We start from the raw sequence: 19,675 nt of genomic DNA, 5'->3' as shown, positions 1-19,675 counted from the left end.
TAAATAACTCTCATACACCCAATACTTTTTAAAATTCCATCAAATCTTTACGATTGGTTTTATGCTAGCTCCTTATTTTTAAATTTAATGCTGTTTTTTTTTAATCTATTTGAATTATTTTGTCTATTTGTATGTCATGACATGAGAATTCATCCTAAAAGCATAATAAAAACAGCAAAAATAGCAATAATAACACTGGGCAACAATTTTTTACTTTTTGAATGTTGTCTAGATTTCTACAACTGATTTAGGGTATTTTTGCACTGCTGAATCAGGAAATGGCATCCGTTTCTCTCTATCAGGTCAGGTTTTCTGTAAACTGAATGGTGGGCATTGATAAAGGTAAGTACACGTAAATTGCATGTTGCTTCACCATTTTTCAAACTTCAGGGCTTGAACTTCTGTTTCTTGGAACTCCTGGAATGCTAAGCAGCACGGAGTTCTCTCTTCAGAGTCCAACAGTAGTCAGCCATCATGACTGCGTCCCAGCAACCCTGCTACCTATGATGTTACCCTGATGTTGGGAAAGATGGAAGGCACAAGGAGAAGGGGACGACAGAAGACTAGATGGTTGTGAGGAAGGTGCAGGGGAGGTTGTATTTCCTGAGAATGCTCAGAGGATTGAATCTATCCCAGCACCTACTTCTGTCCTATTATCATAGTACCATTGAGAGTGTCTTAACCTATAGTATATTATCGTGGTATGGGAGTAGCTCTGGAATGGATAAAAAAGCCTTACAGAGAATAATTAAAATTGCCCAGAATGTTATTGGGCTCCAACTACCAACCCTGGATGAGATCTTCACGTCTCGCAGCTTGAAGAAGTCACACAATATCCTGAGAGATCCCACTCATCCTGCTCACAACCTCTTTGAACTGTTGCCTTCGGGCAGAAGATATAGGACAATGAAAACACAAACTACACGCCTTCTGAATAGTTTCTATCCAAGAGCTCTGATTGCACTAAACAATGATCTCAGGACCAGTTGTAAGAAATAGCAAGCAGTGAGTAGTAAGGAATGAGATAGGTTTTAGGTTATGCTATGCTTCTAATAGGTTGTGTTATATTCTGGATTATGTATGTTTTAATAGATTATGTCTGAATAGGATGAGAGTGTTGGAGATACGTGCAAATGTGTATGTGTATGTGTATGTGAATCCGGTCTTGGGTGTTTGATTTTCGTTGTTGTGTATACTGTGTATATACGGACAATGACAATAAATTTATCTAAATCTAAATCTAAATCTACCTGGTCTCCATCTCTTTCATGTCCTGATGGAATCTCTCCCCCTGCTCGTCACTCATTGGACCCAGGTTCTCAGGAAACCGGTCGATATGTGAAAATAGGTAGTGCATCTTGACGCTCATGTTGCAGCCCAGGTTTCTGAAAGCAGTCAGCATGTTGTTGACAAGTTCTGCGTAGTTTCTGGCCTTATTGTTGCCAAGAAAGTTCTTCACTACCAGAACAAATGCCTTCCACGCTTCCAGTTCCACTTCGTTCATTGAGTTTCCGAACTCTGGATCTCTTATGAGCTGACGGATCTGAGGACCGTCAAAGATGCCAGCTTTCAACTTCTCCATGGTCAATCCTGGAAAAGCCTGGCACAAGTAAATGAAGCAGTCACCATCCTTGTCCAGAGCCTTGGTGAACTGCTTGATTAAGCCGAGCTTGATGTGCAGCGGTGGGAAGAGTATTCTGTCTCTGTCCACCAGAGGGTCGTTGATGACATTCCTTTCTTTGCAAGGCACCAATTCCTCCCGCACAGGCCAGTCCTTCTTCGTGTAATGCTGAGCACGGTCCCTACTATCCCACATACACAGAAAACATGGGTACTTGGTTGTCCCAACAAAAAGTTCACCATCTTCAGGTCATCACAAATACACCACTTATGCTGATCATAACCAATTTTCTCCAGCACATACTTCACCGCTTCATAGTTCTCCTTCAGTGTACTCGAGTGAGCCAGGGGTACAGAGGCAAACTGGTTGCCGTTGTGTAGCAGAACACATTTCAGTGATTGCTTGCTGTTGTCAATGAACAGTCTCCAATCTTTGGGTTCGTACTGTGGCACTCCAAGCTTGAGCAGAAGCTGCGCAATATCTGCACAGTACACCAAGTCCTTCTCTTCCAAGAAAAAACGGAGGTACTCTTGATGCCTGTTGCGCAAGAAGCTGATGCGAGCACTGTCAGAGAGGAGGTTTTTTTTCCTTCAATCTGGATGCCAACAGTTCGGCAGAGTCCTTTGACAAGCTGAGGTCGCGAACTAGATCATTCAACTCCTTTTGGGAAAATGGATGTGGAGCATCATCTTCAAGAACCACTTCTTCTTCTTCATGTCCTTCAACACTGGAGGCATCTTCGTCACTAATGTCAGGAAGTTCTCCGAAGATAGGCACTGGAATTTCATCACAATGAGCTACAAGACAACGTGCTGATTGAAGATCAGGATACTTCGTGGGGCGGCTGCCCCATTAACTTAGTTTTGATCCCCCAACTTTATGCTTTGCGGGACCAATTTATGGAAGATTTCGAGGTTTTATGACTTCAAACTGATCCGTTTTCGACATAATCACCCAGAACTACCGGACCTGAATACTTCTTGTCATTAAAATAATCATTTCCAATCAAAACAATTATTTGACAAGGCATTTTACCCCCACCAACTTCTTCTAAAATGCTCCACACAAGCGTACATGTGAACAAAAACGTAAAAAAAGACATGTGGCCATAGCTCAAAAACTTGACCTGATTGAGCAAAACCAATGTGATTTTTGGATTCAGCGCATCAGATTCATCCTAAATCAGCTGAAAAAACGCAGACAACAAATTTGTTATTGACCAGTGTAATGTATCTGATGTTGCCATCTGATTTTCAACATGGATGTCTATTATTATTATTATTATTATTATTATTATTATTATTATTATTAAAAAATTATACCTCCTCCTCCACAAAGGACTTGCTCAAGACATGAATTTAACCCTAGTCCTAATACACAAATAAACAAACACACAAAGCCCAGCACTCAGAAGCGAAACATTAAGCAGCAGCAGAAGCAAAGGCATGTTTTAAAAGTGATGCTTTTAGTTGCCATAGACAGGGCATCACCACAGAGAAAAGCACACAGGCATTTCCAGACTGTTACTATTCTGGGGTGGGATTCAAAATGTACTGAAAGATTCTGCTTGTGCAGTTATAACTGATGGGGAGGTCTTGCACAGCAAACACAATTCCCCCAAAGACCAGCCTTTTTTGTGATAAAGAACTTGATGGGGAAATGTACTGAAAAGTTTGGCGCCATACTTGCTTTGATGCAACATAATCTAAAAGGTAAAGGGACCCCTGATCATTAGGTCCAGTCGTGGCCGACTCTGGGGTTGTGGCGCTCATCTCGCTTTACTGGCTGAGGGAGCCGGCGTACAGCTTCCGGGTCATGTGGCCAGCATGACTAAGCCACTTCTGGCAAACCAAAGCAGCAGACGGAAACACCGTTTACCTTCCCGCCGGAGCAGTACCTATTTATCTACTTGCACTTTGATGTGGTTTCAAACTGCTAGTTTGGCAGGAGCAGGGACCAAGCAATGGAAGCTCACCCCATCATGGGGATTCGAACCGCCGACCTTCTGATCGGCAAGTCCTATGTTCTGTGGTTTAACCCACAGTGCCTCCTTTGTCCCGCAACATCATCTAGCATCCCTCAAAACAAATCACAACGAATGCTCATTAAATACCCAAAGTCATCTAATCTTGCTGCAAAATCAACAACAAAACAAGAAACAGGGCCAATGCTCAATAAACAGGAAGTCTAAAAGCACCCATTGTCTCTTTTCTCTGGGTTTTGTAAATGGAAAGTAGCCTCGGAGGACCGTGACTGAGATTGGAAGAGCAGTAAGGAGTAGGAGTCTCTTAATTCTCCCACCACCAGCATTTTCCCTGGAAGAAAAATCTATGATGAAAGAGTTAAGCTGCCTCTTGCCCCATGTGTCGTCCCAATCACACCCCCAAAGGCTGCTTTTCATTTAAAATAACACATATCATGGGCCTCCATATCTAGTCTGAGCCTCACAGTGTTCCCCCGACGCAATGTCCCTGGGGGTCTCATTGTTTACGTTGTGAGGACCCTTCACCTTCTGCCCAACCCTATTTTTCTTCTTCGTTATTCCTCCCTGTGCTGTTTCTAAGCCACCCATCCTTGCAGTTTAGTATGCAGGAGATGAACTTTCCTGTTCAAACATTAAACATTATGTTTAAATATTCAATAGTAATGTTCTTCTTTTGCCAGGTAAGCCCCGCTATATAGCAGGGTTTAAATTGGTTTACAAATCTTTGACACTGGGCCTCTACACCGGTGGTGTCACAAATGATGCAAGAGGGTTTTTCTATTCCGCCAACGGTGTGGAAACCAAGCCATACCATTATTTTGAAGACAGATATTCCTGTATAGGTGTGGCTTCGTTGTTTTCTAGTTACAACGGAAGATATCGCTCTTGGTGTATGTGTGTATGTGCGCCTTACAACTTTCAGAAGCTTTGTTCTATAACAATTTAAAAAGGGAAAGGGAGGGGGGGCAAACCCACACAACATGCATCCTTTTAATCATAATCAGTCACCTGGCGATTATTTTAGAGAGATGAGAATTCTGAAGTGTTGGAATAGGCATAGGAGTATGCTATTAAAATTTTCATGCAGGCTGCGAGAATGCCCACTGAGAGCTTTTTCTCATCTTGCAGCTCCTTAAAAATTATTCTCCAACATTTAAATATAGGCTAAGCGCAGGCTTTCTGGTTTTAACCCTTTTTAAAGTTTCGTGGTGCAGGGAGATATATTTCACTTCCCAGACCTTAAGCTCAGGTTTCCCAGGTGTGAGAGATTGAAAACCAGGGATAGGCAACTTTTGGATTTGGAGTCAAATGTAGACCTTCAGGTCTATTTACCTGGTTCTCCAGACCCTCCCCGGATCACACCGCCTCTCCAGCAACACCCCCTCTCCCCAGACCACACATGGGGCTATATTGTGAAAACCTTTCCCTGCTAGTTCTTCTGATTGTATAGCATTGGCCTGAAAATGGATTCCTTTGGTTTGCAGATCATTAAATTTGCAGTATTTCTGTAGTACCTTTAATGCTTGTTTAAAAGAGGGAATTTCAACAGCCCCCTTCGGAAATGACTTGCCATATCAGCTGTTAGAGCATGAGACTCTTAATCTTAGGTGAAATCCTTTAGTGAAACAGTAGGTATACATTTTGGTAACACCTATGTGGGATGCGGGTGGTGCTGTGGGTTAAACCACAGAGCCTAGGACTTGCTGATTGGAAGGTCGGCAGCTCGAATCCCTGCAACGGGGTGAGCTCCTGTTGCTCGGTCCCTGCTCCTGCCAACCTAGCAGTTCGAAAGCACGTCAAAGTGCAAATAGATAAATAGGTACTGCTCCGGCAGGAAGGTAAACGGCATTTCTGTGCGCTGCTCTGGTTCGCCAGAAGCGGCTTAGTCATGCTGGCCCCATGACCCATAAGCTGTACGCTGGCTCCCTCGGCCAATAAAGCGAGATGAGTGCCACAACCCCAGAGTCGGCCACGACTGGACCTAATGGTCGGGGGTCCCTTTACCTTTACCTAGGTATATATGTACGGGACGCAGGTGGCGCTGTGGATTAAAGCCTCAGCGCCTAGGACTTGCCGATCGAAAGGTCGGCGGTTCGAATCCCTGTGGCGGGGTGCGCTCCCGCTGCTCGGTCCCAGCGCCTGCCAACCTAGCAGTTCGAAAGCACCTCCGGGTGCAAGTAGATAAATAGGGACCGCTTACCAGCGGGAAGGTAAATGGCGTTTCCGTGTGCGGCTCTGGCTCGCCAGAGCAGCGATGTCACGCTGGCCACGTGACCCGGAAGTGTCTCCGGACAGCGCTGGCCCCTGGCCTCTTAAGTGAGATGGGCGCACAACCCCAGAGTCTGTCAAGACTGGCCTGTACGGGCAGGGGTACCTTTACCTTTACTTTAGGTATATATGTATGTCAGAGCCACCCTGGGTCCCAGCTCACAAGAGACCAAAGTCCAGTCCAAGTTATATACAAAAGGTTTTATTGAAGATCATTGTCGTCATTACATCCAAACTCCGTGGCTCCACATCTGTCACCCTTAGATGTTAGAAGTCCCCTCTGAGTCCGTCCCTCCCCTGCACCAATTTAAGAGGCTTGTGCTGCTCCACCTTTTCCTCTCCTTCCTTTTCCGCAGGGTCTTCCTGCCCCCCTGTGTTCCCTCTTTCCGGGACTCCCCAGAGGCTGAGTCTTCTCCTGCCTGCTGCCCCCTCCTTCGTGCTTTAGCACCAGGCTCCTCCCCAGAGCTCTCCCCACTTCCGCGCGCCTCCACATTTGAACTTGGCGCGCGTACGTTGCTCCTGACCTTCCTTTCAACAGCCACACTGCTCCCGGTACTGCTTTCCGCCCCTTCCGGCAGGACGTCTTGCCCCGATCTCCTTCCCCCCTCTGCTCCTTGTTCTGTTCCTCCCGACACACTGGTAACTCCACCCTCTTCACTCCGTTCCGGTGGAGAAGCAGGTCTCGACCTCCAACTCCCACTGGCGGTTCCCCCTACGTTCCCCTGCTCCTGACTGCTTCCCCCTTGGGCTCCCCTTGGCTTGACCAGGGGGGCTCCCTTTTGGGAATCCTCCGATTCACTGGACGGACTCATGGACCATCTCGGGTCATTGTCGTCCTCTTCCTCGTCAGGCTGGAATCCTTCTCCCTCACTCTCGGTCTCCTCCCTCCTCTGCGCCTCTCTCCCTGAACCCCTGACATCCATCCCCCCCTCGAAGCCCCCCCTTCCCCCCTCCCCCCCATCGGGTGCGGGTTGTGGGAACTGCAGCTCCTCGGAGGTAGATGCAGGATACAGTTCGGCTACGTCCATGACCTCTGCTGGCAGCTCGGTGTACGTGTGTTCGAATTCGGGTTCTTCACCCAAAATGTTCGCAGTTCCCTCTTCCATTGCTACTTCGTCTGGTGCTGCCGGCCAAGGCCCCTTCAGCCATTTCTTGCGCCAGGCTTCCTCTGGTTGCTCATCCCACCAATAAGAGGGCTCTGTGTCCACCCCCGAACACGATCCCCTGGGCGAGTTTGAGTTCGGCGTTCTTTCCTCGGCTGAAGAAAAGCCGTGGAAAGTGCTGCCTGAACATGTGGGGGTAAAGAGCCAGTCATCGAAGTACTCGGCTGGCATGGGTCTATGTGGGAAAAGGGCATGGAACTCGTCCTTTAAAAGAGGTTCGTCTAAAGCGTAGTCCGGCACCCACCCACTGGCACTGACTGGTGCACCCTCTCTGACTAGAAAGTATTCTATTCCCTCTTCCCCCCATCTCGAGTCCAGGATCTCTGTGACCTCGTTGAGTGGTTCGACCCTAGGCGATCCCTCCCTCCTAGGTGACTCTGTGCGTGGCTGCGGTACTGTTTCAGACTCCTGAAACCTGTGCGGGGCCTTGTAGGGAGTGAGCACCGACCTATGAAAAACCGGGTGGACTCTGGAACCTTCGGGGAGGGCCAGTCGAAAAGCCACGGGGTTGATCTTAGCCTCCACCTGGTATGGTCCTAGCTGCCTGTGCCCTAGCTTCTTCTTGGCCAACGACTTGGTTGGCATCGCCTGGGCCGCTAACCACACCCAGTCCCCCACCTGGATGTCCTCTCCCACTCTTCTGCCTTTGTCTGCCTGCACCTTATATGCTTGTTTGGCTAGCTCCAAATGTCTCCGCAGCTCCTCGTGCACCTCTTGTAGTTCTGCAGCGAACTGGTCGGCCTCTTGCGGCTCCCCCTCTCTTGGTGCTACGAACCCCGGGAAGGTCCTGGGATGACGTCCATTGTTCGCGAAGAACGGCGTCACCCCCGTCGACGCATGCTTCGTGTTGTTGTAGGCAAACTCCGCCATCGGTAGGTAGTCCACCCAAGCTGTGGGTCGCTGATTTGCATAACATCTCAGGTACTGCTGCATGATCGCGTTGACCCTCTCGGCCTGGCCGTTGGTTTGTGGATGTCTTGCCGACGCTAGGTTGATCTTGACGCGCAGGATACCTAGGAGCTTCTGCCAAAAATTGGAAATAAACTGGCGCCCCCTGTCGGACAGGATGGCCCGCGGCAGCCCATGCGCCCGGAACACGTGGTCGATGAAGAGCTTGGCGGTCTGTTCCGCCGTCGCCACCTTCGCGCAGGGAATGAAGTGCGCCATCTTGGTGAACAAGTCCACCACCACCAGTACCGCCGTCTTGCCTCTGGAACTGGGCAGGTCAGTGACGAAGTCCAGCGCCACCCTCTCCCACGGTTGCTGTGGTGTTTCCAGTGGTTCCAGCAAGCCCGCCGGCTTCTGGTGTACTGGCTTGGACCTCTGACACGTGTCACATCTGGCGACGTACTCCGCTACTTCTCCTCGCATCTGGGGCCACCAAAAGTCCCTGGCCACCAGTTCTATTGTCTTCTCCCTGCCGAAATGGCCCGCACTGGGAGCGTCGTGCAACTGCTGCAGAACCTTTGCTCGGAGCTCGTCGCTCGGCACGTAGAGGGCACCCTTGTGAGTTAACAGGCCGTCGCGTAACTGGAACTCATCGTCTCTCAGCGAACCCCTACGCAGCTCCTCTATTTTGGATTGTGCAAACTGATCTACCTGCAACGCGCGTCGCACTGCGTCCAGGTCGACAGCGATGGCAGCGCACGCCCACGCCTGCGGTGCAAAAATGTGCCTGGCTGCTATTGGCGCCGCTTCCTCAAGATATTGCGGTTTCCTGGAGAGCGCATCGGCTATAACGTTGGAGTCCCCTGGGACGTACTCTATCCTGAAGTCGAAATCCGCGAAGAACTCTGCCCAGCGCATGTGTCTTTGGCTCTGGAGTTTCGCCGTGCGCCAATACTCTAAATTCTTGTGATCCGTGCGGACCTGCACTGTGTGCTTGGCTCCAATGAGGAAATGTCGCCACGCTTTGAACGCTGCGTGAATGGCTAACAGCTCCCTGTCCCATATGGTGTAGTTTTGCTCCGCTTTGCTGAGCTTTCTGGAGTAAAAGGCACCGGGTCTCCAGTTTCCATGTGGATCTTCTTGCAGGAGTACGGCTCCAACCGCTCTGTCTGACGCGTCGGTCTCTACTCGTATGGGCTTGCCTGGATTCACGTGCAGCAGCTGCTCCTCGGAGGCGAAAAGGCTTTTAAGCTTCTGAAAAGAGCGCTCCGCCTGTTCCGTCCACACGAACCTCTTTTTCTTGGAACTGAGAGTGTCCGTGATCGCTGCCGTCTCCTTTGCAAAACCTCTGATGAATTTGCGGTAGAAGTTGGCGAAGCCGATGAATCTTTGGACTTCCTTCCGATTGCGAGGGCTCTTCCAGTCCAACACCGCGCGGACCTTGGCGCTGTCCATGGCCAGCCCCTTGTCGGACAGCTTGTAGCCTAGGAAATCCACGTCCGTCACATCAAACTGGCACTTCTCTAACTTGGCGTAGAGCTTGTTCTCCCGTAGTCTCTGCAGGACTTCCTTTACGTCCTTCTCATGGGCCTCCTCCGTTTCCGAAAAGATCAGGATGTCGTCGAGGAAACACACGCATTTCTTGTATAGAAGTCCCGCTAGCACGTGATGCATAAATGCTTGAAAGACGTGAGATCCATTTTGGAGACCAAATGGCATCACTCTGTATTCGTACGTGCCCAGAGGCGTGAACATGGCCGTCTTCCACTCATCGCCCTCCCGGATGCGTATGAGGTTATACGCTCCACGCAGATCCAATTTGGTGAAGATCTTCCCCTTCCTTACGGTTGCCAGGAGATCATCTATCTTGGGCATGGGGAAGGCCTTGGGTTTGGTCTTACTGTTTATGAATCGATAGTCCACAATGAGTCTTTTTTGGGGCGTGTCCTTTTTCTTTACAAAGAAAACAGGACTGCCCCCCACCGCTTTCGATTCTCGGATGAATCCGCGCTTCAAATTGTGCTCTATGAACTCCCTGAGTTCTTGCATCTCGTCCTCAGACATGGAATACAGCTTTGCAGTCGGCAACTGCGCCCCTGGCACCAGGTCGATGGCACAATCATAAGGCCTGTGGGGCGGCAACTGGTCAGCTTCCTTCTCGCAGAAAACCTCCAGGAACCCCTCGTACTTGCGGGGTACTGCCTGCACCATGCCAAGTTGCAACTGCTGCTCAGCTCCCTCCTCCTGGCTGGACTGGATGCAATGTTGAGCACAGTACGATGAGCAAAAGGTGATCTGCCGTTGGTACCACGCTACAGCAGGACTGTGTCTCTCCAGCCAACTCATGCCTAATACTATAGGCGTGTCTGAAAGGCGGGTGACATTGAAGCTGATGACTTCTCGATGATTTCCAATCCTCATCACCATGGGAGGCGTCTGTTGCACAACTTGTCCTCCTAGCAATTTCCTGCCATCCACCGTGACTACGTTCAGAGGTGTTGTCGCTGGCAGAAGCGCTATGCGATGCTGCTTGACAAAGTGCGTCCCCACAAAATCTGCGTTGCTCCCAGAATCAATCGTGATGGGGACTTCCAGGGTGGTTCCATTCGGCAACTGAAGTGTTGCAGTGAGCTGCACCGCTGGCTTGGGTGGTAAAGGGTCTGTGCGTTGCAAAAGCGCTGGGGACTGCTCTACAGATTCGCCTGGCTGAGCCCCAGCAGCTCTGCTTCCAGCCAGGCACTGTCGTTTCCCTGAGGTTGCTCTGCTTGCATCATTTCTGCTGCAACAGTTGCTAAAGCTGCAGTGTGTTTCTGCAGCCTCTGGGGACACTCTTTCGCCATGTGCTGTGCACTGTCGCAAATGTAACACTTCCTGGTCCCTCTAGGAGGCTGTGCCTTTACTGCACCGGAAGCTGGGGCTCTGGCTGTTGCTTGAGCCTTAGCACCACCAAGTTCCATGGGCTCCTCCCCCTGCCTTCCCAGTGGCGAAGGATGTGACTGACTGAACTCCCTGGGGATGAAAGAAGACGTCCTCGCTGGTGGACGCACCTGACGTTCTTCCTCAGTGTGCCAAGGACGTCCCTCGTGCCTTATCCCAATCGCCAAAGCCCTCTGCACAAGCTCCTCCAGGGTCTGGGGTCTGTCTCCCCTGGCAAGTTCATCCTTAATGAGACCGCTGAGCCCCTCCCAGAACAAATCCCTCACAGGTGCACAATCCTTCTCCCAGCTTAGCGCAGTCAGTAAAGCAAAAAATCTGGAATGGTACTGACGCACAGTGGCTTTGCCTTGCCGCAATCCAAAAATTTCCCTGCGTGCAAGATCCACATCTACAGTTGACTGGAAGCAGGCATCCATTGCTTTAATGAATTCATCTGCATCGCGGCGGGCAGGGCCATCTTCACGCCACAAATTGCGCAACCAGTCTCTGGCCGGCCCATGCAAGTGAGAAACAATAAACCCCACTTTCTCCTCCTCATCTTTAAAGTCATGACGAAGCAAGTGCAATGCATACAAAACGTCTGCTCTGAAACTGGGGTAGTGCTTCAGGTTCCCATCGAAGTGGGTGACTAGCCTGCCCCCCCTCCGTCCAAGTCCAATCCCTTCTGATCTGGACCCTGGGAACCCTTCCCTGCTTGCACGTTCCCACCTGGTTTGCAGGTCCTGGCAGCGCTTCTCCATTTCGTCATGCTTCTTCTGAGACGCAAGGACTGCAGCAGTGAGTTCGGAAACTGTAGTTCGCAGAGCTGTCAACTGCTCCTCCGCACTCATGGCTGTCACCGTTCGTGAGCTTTGCAAAAAAAAAATTTTTGCGTTCTTTGGAGGGGACTTACTGTCAGAGCCACCCTGGGTCCCAGCTCACAAGAGACCAAAGTCCAGTCCAAGTTATATACAAAAGGTTTTATTGAAGATCATTGTCGTCATTACATCCAAACTCCGTGGCTCCACATCTGTCACCCTTAGATGTTAGAAGTCCCCTCTGAGTCCGTCCCTCCCCTGCACCAATTTAAGAGGCTTGTGCTGCTCCACCTTTTCCTCTCCTTCCTTTTCCGCAGGGTCTTCCTGCCCCCCTGTGTTCCCTCTTTCCGGGACTCCCCAGAGGCTGAGTCTTCTCCTGCCTGCTGCCCCCTCCTTCGTACTTTAGCACCAGGCTCCTCCCCAGAGCTCTCCCCACTTCCGCGCGCCTCCACATTTGAACTTGGCGCGCGTACGTTGCTCCTGACCTTCCTTTCAACAGCCACACTGCTCCCGGTACTGCTTTCCGCCCCTTCCGGCAGGACGTCTTGCCCCGATCTCCTTCCCCCCTCTGCTCCTTGTTCTGTTCCTCCCGACACACTGGTAACTCCACCCTCTTCACTCCGTTCCGGTGGAGAAGCAGGTCTCGACCTCCAACTCCCACTGGCGGTTCCCCCTACGTTCCCCTGCTCCTGACTGCTTCCCCCTTGGGCTCCCCTTGGCTTGACCAGGGGGGCTCCCTTTTGGGAATCCTCCGATTCACTGGACGGACTCATGGACCATCTCGGGTCATTGTCGTCCTCTTCCTCGTCAGGCTGGAATCCTTCTCCCTCACTCTCGGTCTCCTCCCTCCTCTGCGCCTCTCTCCCTGAACCCCTGACAATGTATTTCATTTTTCTAACTTGATCAAAATTATTTATTATTTCATAACAGGTGGGTAGTTAAGAGGTTAGGCAGCTTCAGTGGCAGGCGTCTGGTGCCCCCCAGAATTTGGCGCCCGGGTGCCCCACACCCCTTACACCCCCGTGTAAAGACAGCTCTGAGGAAGAAGAAGAAGTGACATATGACAGACACAGTGTCTTTAGAAAGCCTTCTAACCCCCCCCCCAGGAACCTGGCGAGCATTGAAAGCAGGAGAGCAAAGAGCCCAAAGGCAGAGTGCACTCTTCAGCCCCTATAGCAATGACACATGAGGAAGTGGGAGAGACAAAGGGGGTGGAGACTCACTCAGGACCATGCCATTATTCCAATCGGCTGCATTCCCAAGCCTCTCTCTGTGAATATTGAATAAAAAGCAGATGGTCAGGACTTTTCATTGTCCGTTCCTGGCAACCTGCCATGGGTGTTGGTTCCTCTGCCGCCTGATGAAAGCATGAGTAGGGAGACCACGCTAAGTCCTGCCTCTATGTACTCCTCCCTCCAACTCACAAAGGGTGAAGATTTGAAATACGGAGATTTCTGCACTCGTGGAGGCTCCACACCCACTTTAGAACCTCAATTATGCAGGGACCTCCATGTATCTCCATTGCAGCGCTTCATCCTTCATGAGTTGGGGGTTGATAGGAAATGCAGCATGACCACCCCAGCTCTCGCTGCTGACATGTAGCTTTTGAGCAGAATTCCTGGAGAGCGTTACTGACTCTCAGAGTTTTCCGACTGTGAGCTCCAGGTAGGGAAACTTGAAAATGTAGCATGATAGGAGGGTTAAGTGTTGACAATAAAGCAGGACACTTTTAATTTACTCTCTGTGCATGCTAGCTATTTATATTTTAAAACAGAAGGGGATTTCTTACCCTCCAGGTTTGAAATAATGAAAAACAACTGAGTGATATTAACTCAACCCTTGTTAAATTCATAAATTCATAGAGGACTGGCATTTCATAAATATTGATTGATTTGGAGCCCCATTTACTACCATGCAACTGTCAAAGCACCAATTAATCATGCATTTGTTTCTGAAGACCAATATTGTTTTTGCTAACCTTGGAAAACAGGCAGATCAGCGATGAATCAAGGCCACATCAAACAGGAGCAACACTGTCAGCTTAACTTAGCTAAGCAACAGTGCAGGGTGGTGGGGTGGGAGCGTGGTGGAGATGGGGGGGGGGAAGAATGAGCAGTGAAGGGACAGCCTGAGCTATTTTATACCTCTCTTTTCACTTGGTTATACACACAGCTTTTGCTTCCTTTCTTACCTAGATTAGAGGATTGACGACTCAGAAGTGCCCAAGGCATTGCACAGCGTTGATTTCATTACGCGGGCTATTATGCAGGAAGGATAGTGAAGCTGTGATGTTCAGAAGACACAGACACCAATCCTCCTAACAGCAAAGTCAAGTGGCTTGCAACCAAGGTGGCCCCACCCACAAAAAGGAGGTGGGGCCTGCATCCTCTGGGGGACCCCAAGGTATAGCAAACCAAGCGCATGAAGGCTGTGCATGAGTCCAATCATGCAGGAGCTAAGGGAAGGGGGAAGAAGCATGCATGCACAACTTAGTGTGGTGGCTAATGGAGCCACAGCCCCATCAGCTGCTGCAAAGGTTGTCCTCATAAAAATTCATCAGCATTTGAGTGTGAAATTTTCCTAATAAACATATCACTGTATGAAGTTTTGGCTAAAGCAAATAATTTTGCAAGCAATTTCCCCTTGTCTTTTGTATTATTATTTATTGACTTTATATACCACCCTATACCCAGAGGTCTCAGGGAAGTTCACAAAAAAGATCACAATATATAAAATAAAAATAAAAACAATAACCCAATAGTAAAGCTAAAGGGACCCCTGACCATTAGGTCCAGTCATGGCCGACTCTGGGGTTGTGGCGCTCATCTCACTTTACTGGCCGAGGGAGCCGGTGTACAGCTTCCAGGTCATGTGGCTAGCATGACTAAGCCGCTTCTGGCAAACCAGAGCAGCGCACGGAAACACCGTTTACCTTCCCACCGGAGCGGTACCTATTTATTTACTTGCACTTCATGCTTTTGAACTGCTAGGTTGGCAGGAGCAGGGACCGAGCAATGGGAGCTCACCCCATCGCGGGGATTCGAACCGCTGACCTTCTGATCGGCAAGTCCTAGGCTCTGTGGTTTAACCCACAGCACCACCCACATCCCTTAACCCAATAGTACCCCCGCCAAAGAGCTACATATAGGATGTTGATCGGTCAACCAAAGGTCTGGTAAAAAAGGAACGTTTTTGCCTGACGCCTAAAGGTATATAATGAAGGTGCCAGGTGAAATTCCCTGGGGAGAGCATTCCACAGACGGGGAGCCACTGCAGAGAAGGCCCTGTTCTCATGTTGCCACCCTCTGGACCTCTCAAGGAGGAGGCACAGGAAGGAGGGCCTCAGAAGATGATCTCAGGGACCGGGTAGGTTCACATGGAAAGAGGTAGTCCTTGAGGTATTGCAGTTCTGAGCCGTTTTGTATGGCATTGCCACTAATATATACATTTTAATGCACACTTTATTCTAACATTTAAACATTTGTAGACATTGTTTGGTAGTAAAGCTGCACTGCAAAATTCAGTGGAGTGCAAATTTCGAAAGCTTGCGGTGTTCCAGGCCTTCTATTGTATTTTGAGAAGCGTGAATTAAGTACATTCGCCTTTGAATGCAAACTGATTTGAATTTCTTCCCCATCCCTACCTCTTGCACTGGTGTGAAACCTCCTAAATAAGTGAGGGTTCCTCTCTGTTGTCTTGATTGCATATAAATGCGGAACACATAAACTCCGAAGTGCAGATCATCATGATGGGAGCAAGCACATGGTATTTTCCTTACAGATTAAGGTCTTTGACTCGTAATGGGAGTTCACATTTTCCTATGCAACCGCGGTGGCAGCAGCTGTGGCCTCTTCATACCCAAAGGAGAGGCTAAGGACAGGTCAAATTGTGACAGAGTGAGGGTGTTAATTCCTCTCAGTGTCGGCTGTGGGTGCGATCACCCACCCCCAAGTATTCACAGTTACCCTGTAGCTGGCAGATTCAGAGGGTAGTGAAAGACACTGATTGCTGAAGACACATTGCTGAGCAGCCGTGTCCTGCCGTCAAAAAGCAGAGGGGATTCCACACACAAAACAACTCTGTACAAGAGGAGAGGCAAGCTATCCTGTAGCTATCCAGGAAGAGTTTGAGGCAGAGGAAAGTGTTCCAGGAGAGAAAAGAGCCCATTCTTTTTTCTCCCCCCCCTTTTTTTTGCAAACACCTTAAGCTACAAGAATAGCCACCCCTCCTCCTTAAGAATATCCATGTAGTTAATGTCTTTGTTTTATGCAGCGCAAGGGAACGAAGGAACTGGCAATCCAGCTTATTTGGAGGGAGGGGAAATGAGCAGTTTGGCAGGGATTTTTAAAAGAACGTGGAGGGGAGAAGGAACTCTTAAGACCCTCCAAGGAGTTTGGGGGACAAAGAAACTCACAGAGAACAGCAATTGGTTAATCATCAACTTAGCAAGAGCTTAAAGTGCTCTCCTTGACTTCAACGCAGCCCCATGGAAAAACCCCAGTGTTAGCCACTTTCCATTTTAAACCTTCATTAATACACATACATTTCCCATTTCTGTGTCAATTAAATCTGGTAAAGGTAAAGGACCCCTGGACAGTTAAGTGCAGTCAAAGGCAACAAAGGGGTGCAGCGCTCATCTCTGCTTTCAGGCCAAGGGAGCCGGCGTTTGCCCACAGACAGCTTTCCGGGTCATGTGGCCAGCAGGACTAAACCACTTTTGGCACAACAGGACACTGTGACGAGTTCCAGAGCCATTTAGCTTCCTGCCTATTTATCTACTTGCACTGGCATGCTTTCAAACTGCTGGGTTGGCAGGAGCTGGGACAAAGTAAAGGGAGCTCACCCTGTCATGCACATTCCAACTGCCGACCTTATGAATGACAAGCCCAAGAGGCTCAGTTGTTTAGACCACAGTGCCACCAGCGCCCCTCAGTTAAATCTATTATACTTAACAAGCACAGGGTCATTCACATCCCAGGGATTTGGAAACATAAAATCATAGAATTGTAAAATAGGGACCCCAAGGATCATCTAGTTCAATCCCCTGCAATGTGGGAATCTTTTGCCCAATGTGGGGCTTGAACCCACAACCCTAAGATTAAGAGTCTCAGGCTCTACCAACTGAGCTACCAACTGCTTCTCATATTGTTTCAGAAAGTGCAATTTGATCAATATCTTTAAATGCAAACTTTGCCTTAAATCATGGGTAGGCAAACTAAGGCCCAGGGGCTGGATCCGGTCCAAACGCCTTCTAAATCTGGCCCACAGATGGTCTGGCAATCAGCGTGTTTTTACATGAGTAGAATGTGTCCTTTTATTTAAAATGCATCTCTGGGTTATTTGTGGGGCTTGCCTGGTGTTTTTACATGAGTAGAATGTGTCCTTTTATTTAAAGTGCATCTCTGGGTTATTTGTGAAGCATAGGAATTCATTCATTTTCCCCCCTTCAAAATATAGTCTGGCCCCCCACGAGGTCTGAGGGACAGTGGACCAGCCCCCTGCTGAAAAAGTTTGCTGACGCCTGCCTTAAATTTAGTCTCTCCCCCCAGCTGGGTATACCTGTATGATACAGTTTTTGCAAACACCTGTACGGTGCAATTGTACCACACATTTGACCACCTGTTGACACTATCTTAGATGTGAACCTAGCAATGTATTGTGCAATGTGGTTCTGAGTTCAGAAAATGGTGGTAGAAAGCTCCCCCCTCGAAAAAAGAAAGAAAAAGAAAAGAAAAGCAGATCCAAAAATAGTCTCTTGCTTGTCCATAATTGTACAAAAGAAGGAAAGCTTTGATGTGAAATGAAGTACTCATGATATTCTCTTATGGAGAAAAATGGAAGGACTAAGAGCAATTTAAGCAGAAAGTGCTTTAAATATAAAGCACTAAAAAGGAAATATGAAGAGGTGAGGGGAAAAATCTCTGCTCACCAAGCAAAGAATTAGATGCCAAAATGGCCATGTAGCCTTCCTGGAAAGATTTAATGGAGGTGAATCAAAAGGTAAAGGAGACAGTAAATAAAGTAGATGGGTTAAAAGGGAGATAGTTCAATACCTAAGCTGACTTCAAAGAAATTAAAGAAAAGGTACTGGCAAATGAAGCAGAACAAAGAGCCATGGGTTGTGAAGATTAACTGTCTGAACTCTTGAACAAATTAGACTTCCAGGAGGTTCAGTAGAACAGTTGGAAAGTAATGCTAACATCCTCATTCGAGGAGATTTCCACCCCCTCTGTCCATTGGGGGAAATAACTCAGTTTACATAACATATTTTGAACATCAGTTCTTCTTCCTCTTTGGCGATCACTCACAGCTGAGTAAGATTGTTTTGCATAAACACAGTTTTAACAATGAGTCCATAAGTGACTATGGAGGCCAATTCTGGATCCACATGTCCTTCTACATTAGTTTCTGGGTGGGAGTTGATCACGGTGTAGATTTGCCAAGTGTGCCCTCCTCTTAGCACGTTTATCCCTTGCGTCCTGAGTTCTAGTGTCTTCAAAGCCCATGACACCTTTGGTAAAGGCTGTTCTCCAATTGGAGCGCTCATTTTCCAATTGTTGGTGTATACTACATTTTTAAAGATTTGCCTTGAGAGAGTCTTTAAACCTCTTTTGTTGACTACCAGCATTACGCTTTCCATTTTTAAGTTCGGAATAGACTACTTGCTTTGGAAGACGATAATCAGGCATCCTCACAACATCACCAGTCCAACAAAGTTGATGTTGAAGAATCATTGCTTCAACACTGGTAAAATAACTGAGTTTACATAGCATATTTTGAGCACCAGTATGGTAGAATGGACAGAATATTGGTCAAGAAGTGAGGAAACTTGAGTTTAAATCTTGTAAGAACATAAGACAGGTCTGCTGGGTCAAGCTCCTCTGGTCCAGAATTTTGTTCTTACAGTGACCAGCCTGCAAGCAGAATGTGAGCACTCTCTCCCCTCCACTTAATAATAATAATAATAATAATAATAATAATAATAATAATAATAATAATTTATTTGTACCCTGCCCATCTGACTGCATTTTTATGAGAATAAAATGGGGTTGGAAGTCTCTCTCTCTCTCTCTCTCTCTCTCTCTCTCTCTCTCTCTCTGTGTGTGTGTGTGTGATATACTTCAAGCTCCTTTGGAGGAAGTCTGGGCATGAGATCAAGCATGAGGCTCTTAATCTGAAGGTTGTGGGTTCGAATCCCACGCAGGACAAAATATTCCTGCATTGCAGGGGGTTGGACTGGATAACCTTCAGGGTCCCTTCCAATTCTATGACTCTATGAGAGGCACCTTGAAATGATCTGGTAGAATATCATAGCTGGAAAATGCTAGTAAGGCTCTGGGGAAAAAACAGTCAAATGCTCATTGTCATTTTCTGTCATCCTTGTGGGTGGTTGGGACTTTTTCAGAAAACTGGAACTGGTGCAGTATTGAAATTTCTGTTAGTAATGATGAGTTTGCTCTTTCTAGATCATTATTATATCTCCACATCATTGCTAAAGTGATTTAATAATAAAGCAAGGGTGGGAATCTCAAGATCAGGAGCCACTCAGCCCTTTCTGTCTGGCCTGAATAACTTCCTCCTGTCCATACTCGTCTATGGCCCTGAATCGTATCTGGAGCAGGTTTCTGCCTGGCTGGATTTGGTACCTGAACTGTGATCACTAGTCTGGATGGAGGTTAGAGAGGCGCTTGTGTAGAAACTAATCTAATTACATTTGTTCCTTGGCTCTTTCGGTGACAGCACCTCAACTTTGGAGTGAAATGTCTGGTGATCGAATATTGCAATCTTTTCGACAACAGGTGAAGAACATCTCCAGATGTATTAGATGGGGGGGGTGTTTGCTTTTTTGCAGAGCAAACCAAATCCTTGAGCATCCCCCAGTAGTGGGTTGTACGTCCATCCTTCACCTTCTGTAGGAGACAGCATGGGAAACACACAAAGTTTATTTTGCAAAAGGAGGCTTATAACCGAAAATACAGGTCTGAAGCTTGAGAGGGACGTTGAATGGAAAGCTAAA

General features: G+C 48.2%; 1 protein-coding gene across 1 annotated transcript; it reads right to left on the bottom strand.

Annotated features, from left to right (window-relative positions):
- Window positions 1-455: 455 nt before the first annotated feature.
- On the bottom strand, window positions 456-1,824 carry LOC307206141 (uncharacterized protein). Its single transcript, XM_079958928.1, has 2 exons — window positions 1,251-1,824; window positions 456-501 (listed from the first exon to the last, which is right to left on the bottom strand). Exons 1-2 carry the CDS (start codon window positions 1,814-1,816, stop codon window positions 498-500), a joined length of 570 nt encoding a protein of 189 aa, XP_079815054.1. The 5' UTR covers window positions 1,817-1,824; the 3' UTR covers window positions 456-497.
- Between the last annotated feature and the right edge of the window lie 17,851 nt (window positions 1,825-19,675).

The sequence above is a fragment of the Podarcis cretensis genome (assembly GCF_951804945.1).
Source record: "Podarcis cretensis genome assembly, chromosome: 17".
Taxonomy (NCBI): Eukaryota; Metazoa; Chordata; class Lepidosauria; order Squamata; family Lacertidae; genus Podarcis; species Podarcis cretensis.
This window is presented reverse-complemented; position numbering and strand designations above follow the sequence as displayed.

Excerpts from the sequence above, each read along its gene's own strand:
- LOC307206141 (XM_079958928.1), bottom strand. The coding sequence starts at position 1,816 with ATGTGGGATAGTAGGGACCGTGCTCAGCATTACACGAAGAAGGACTGG.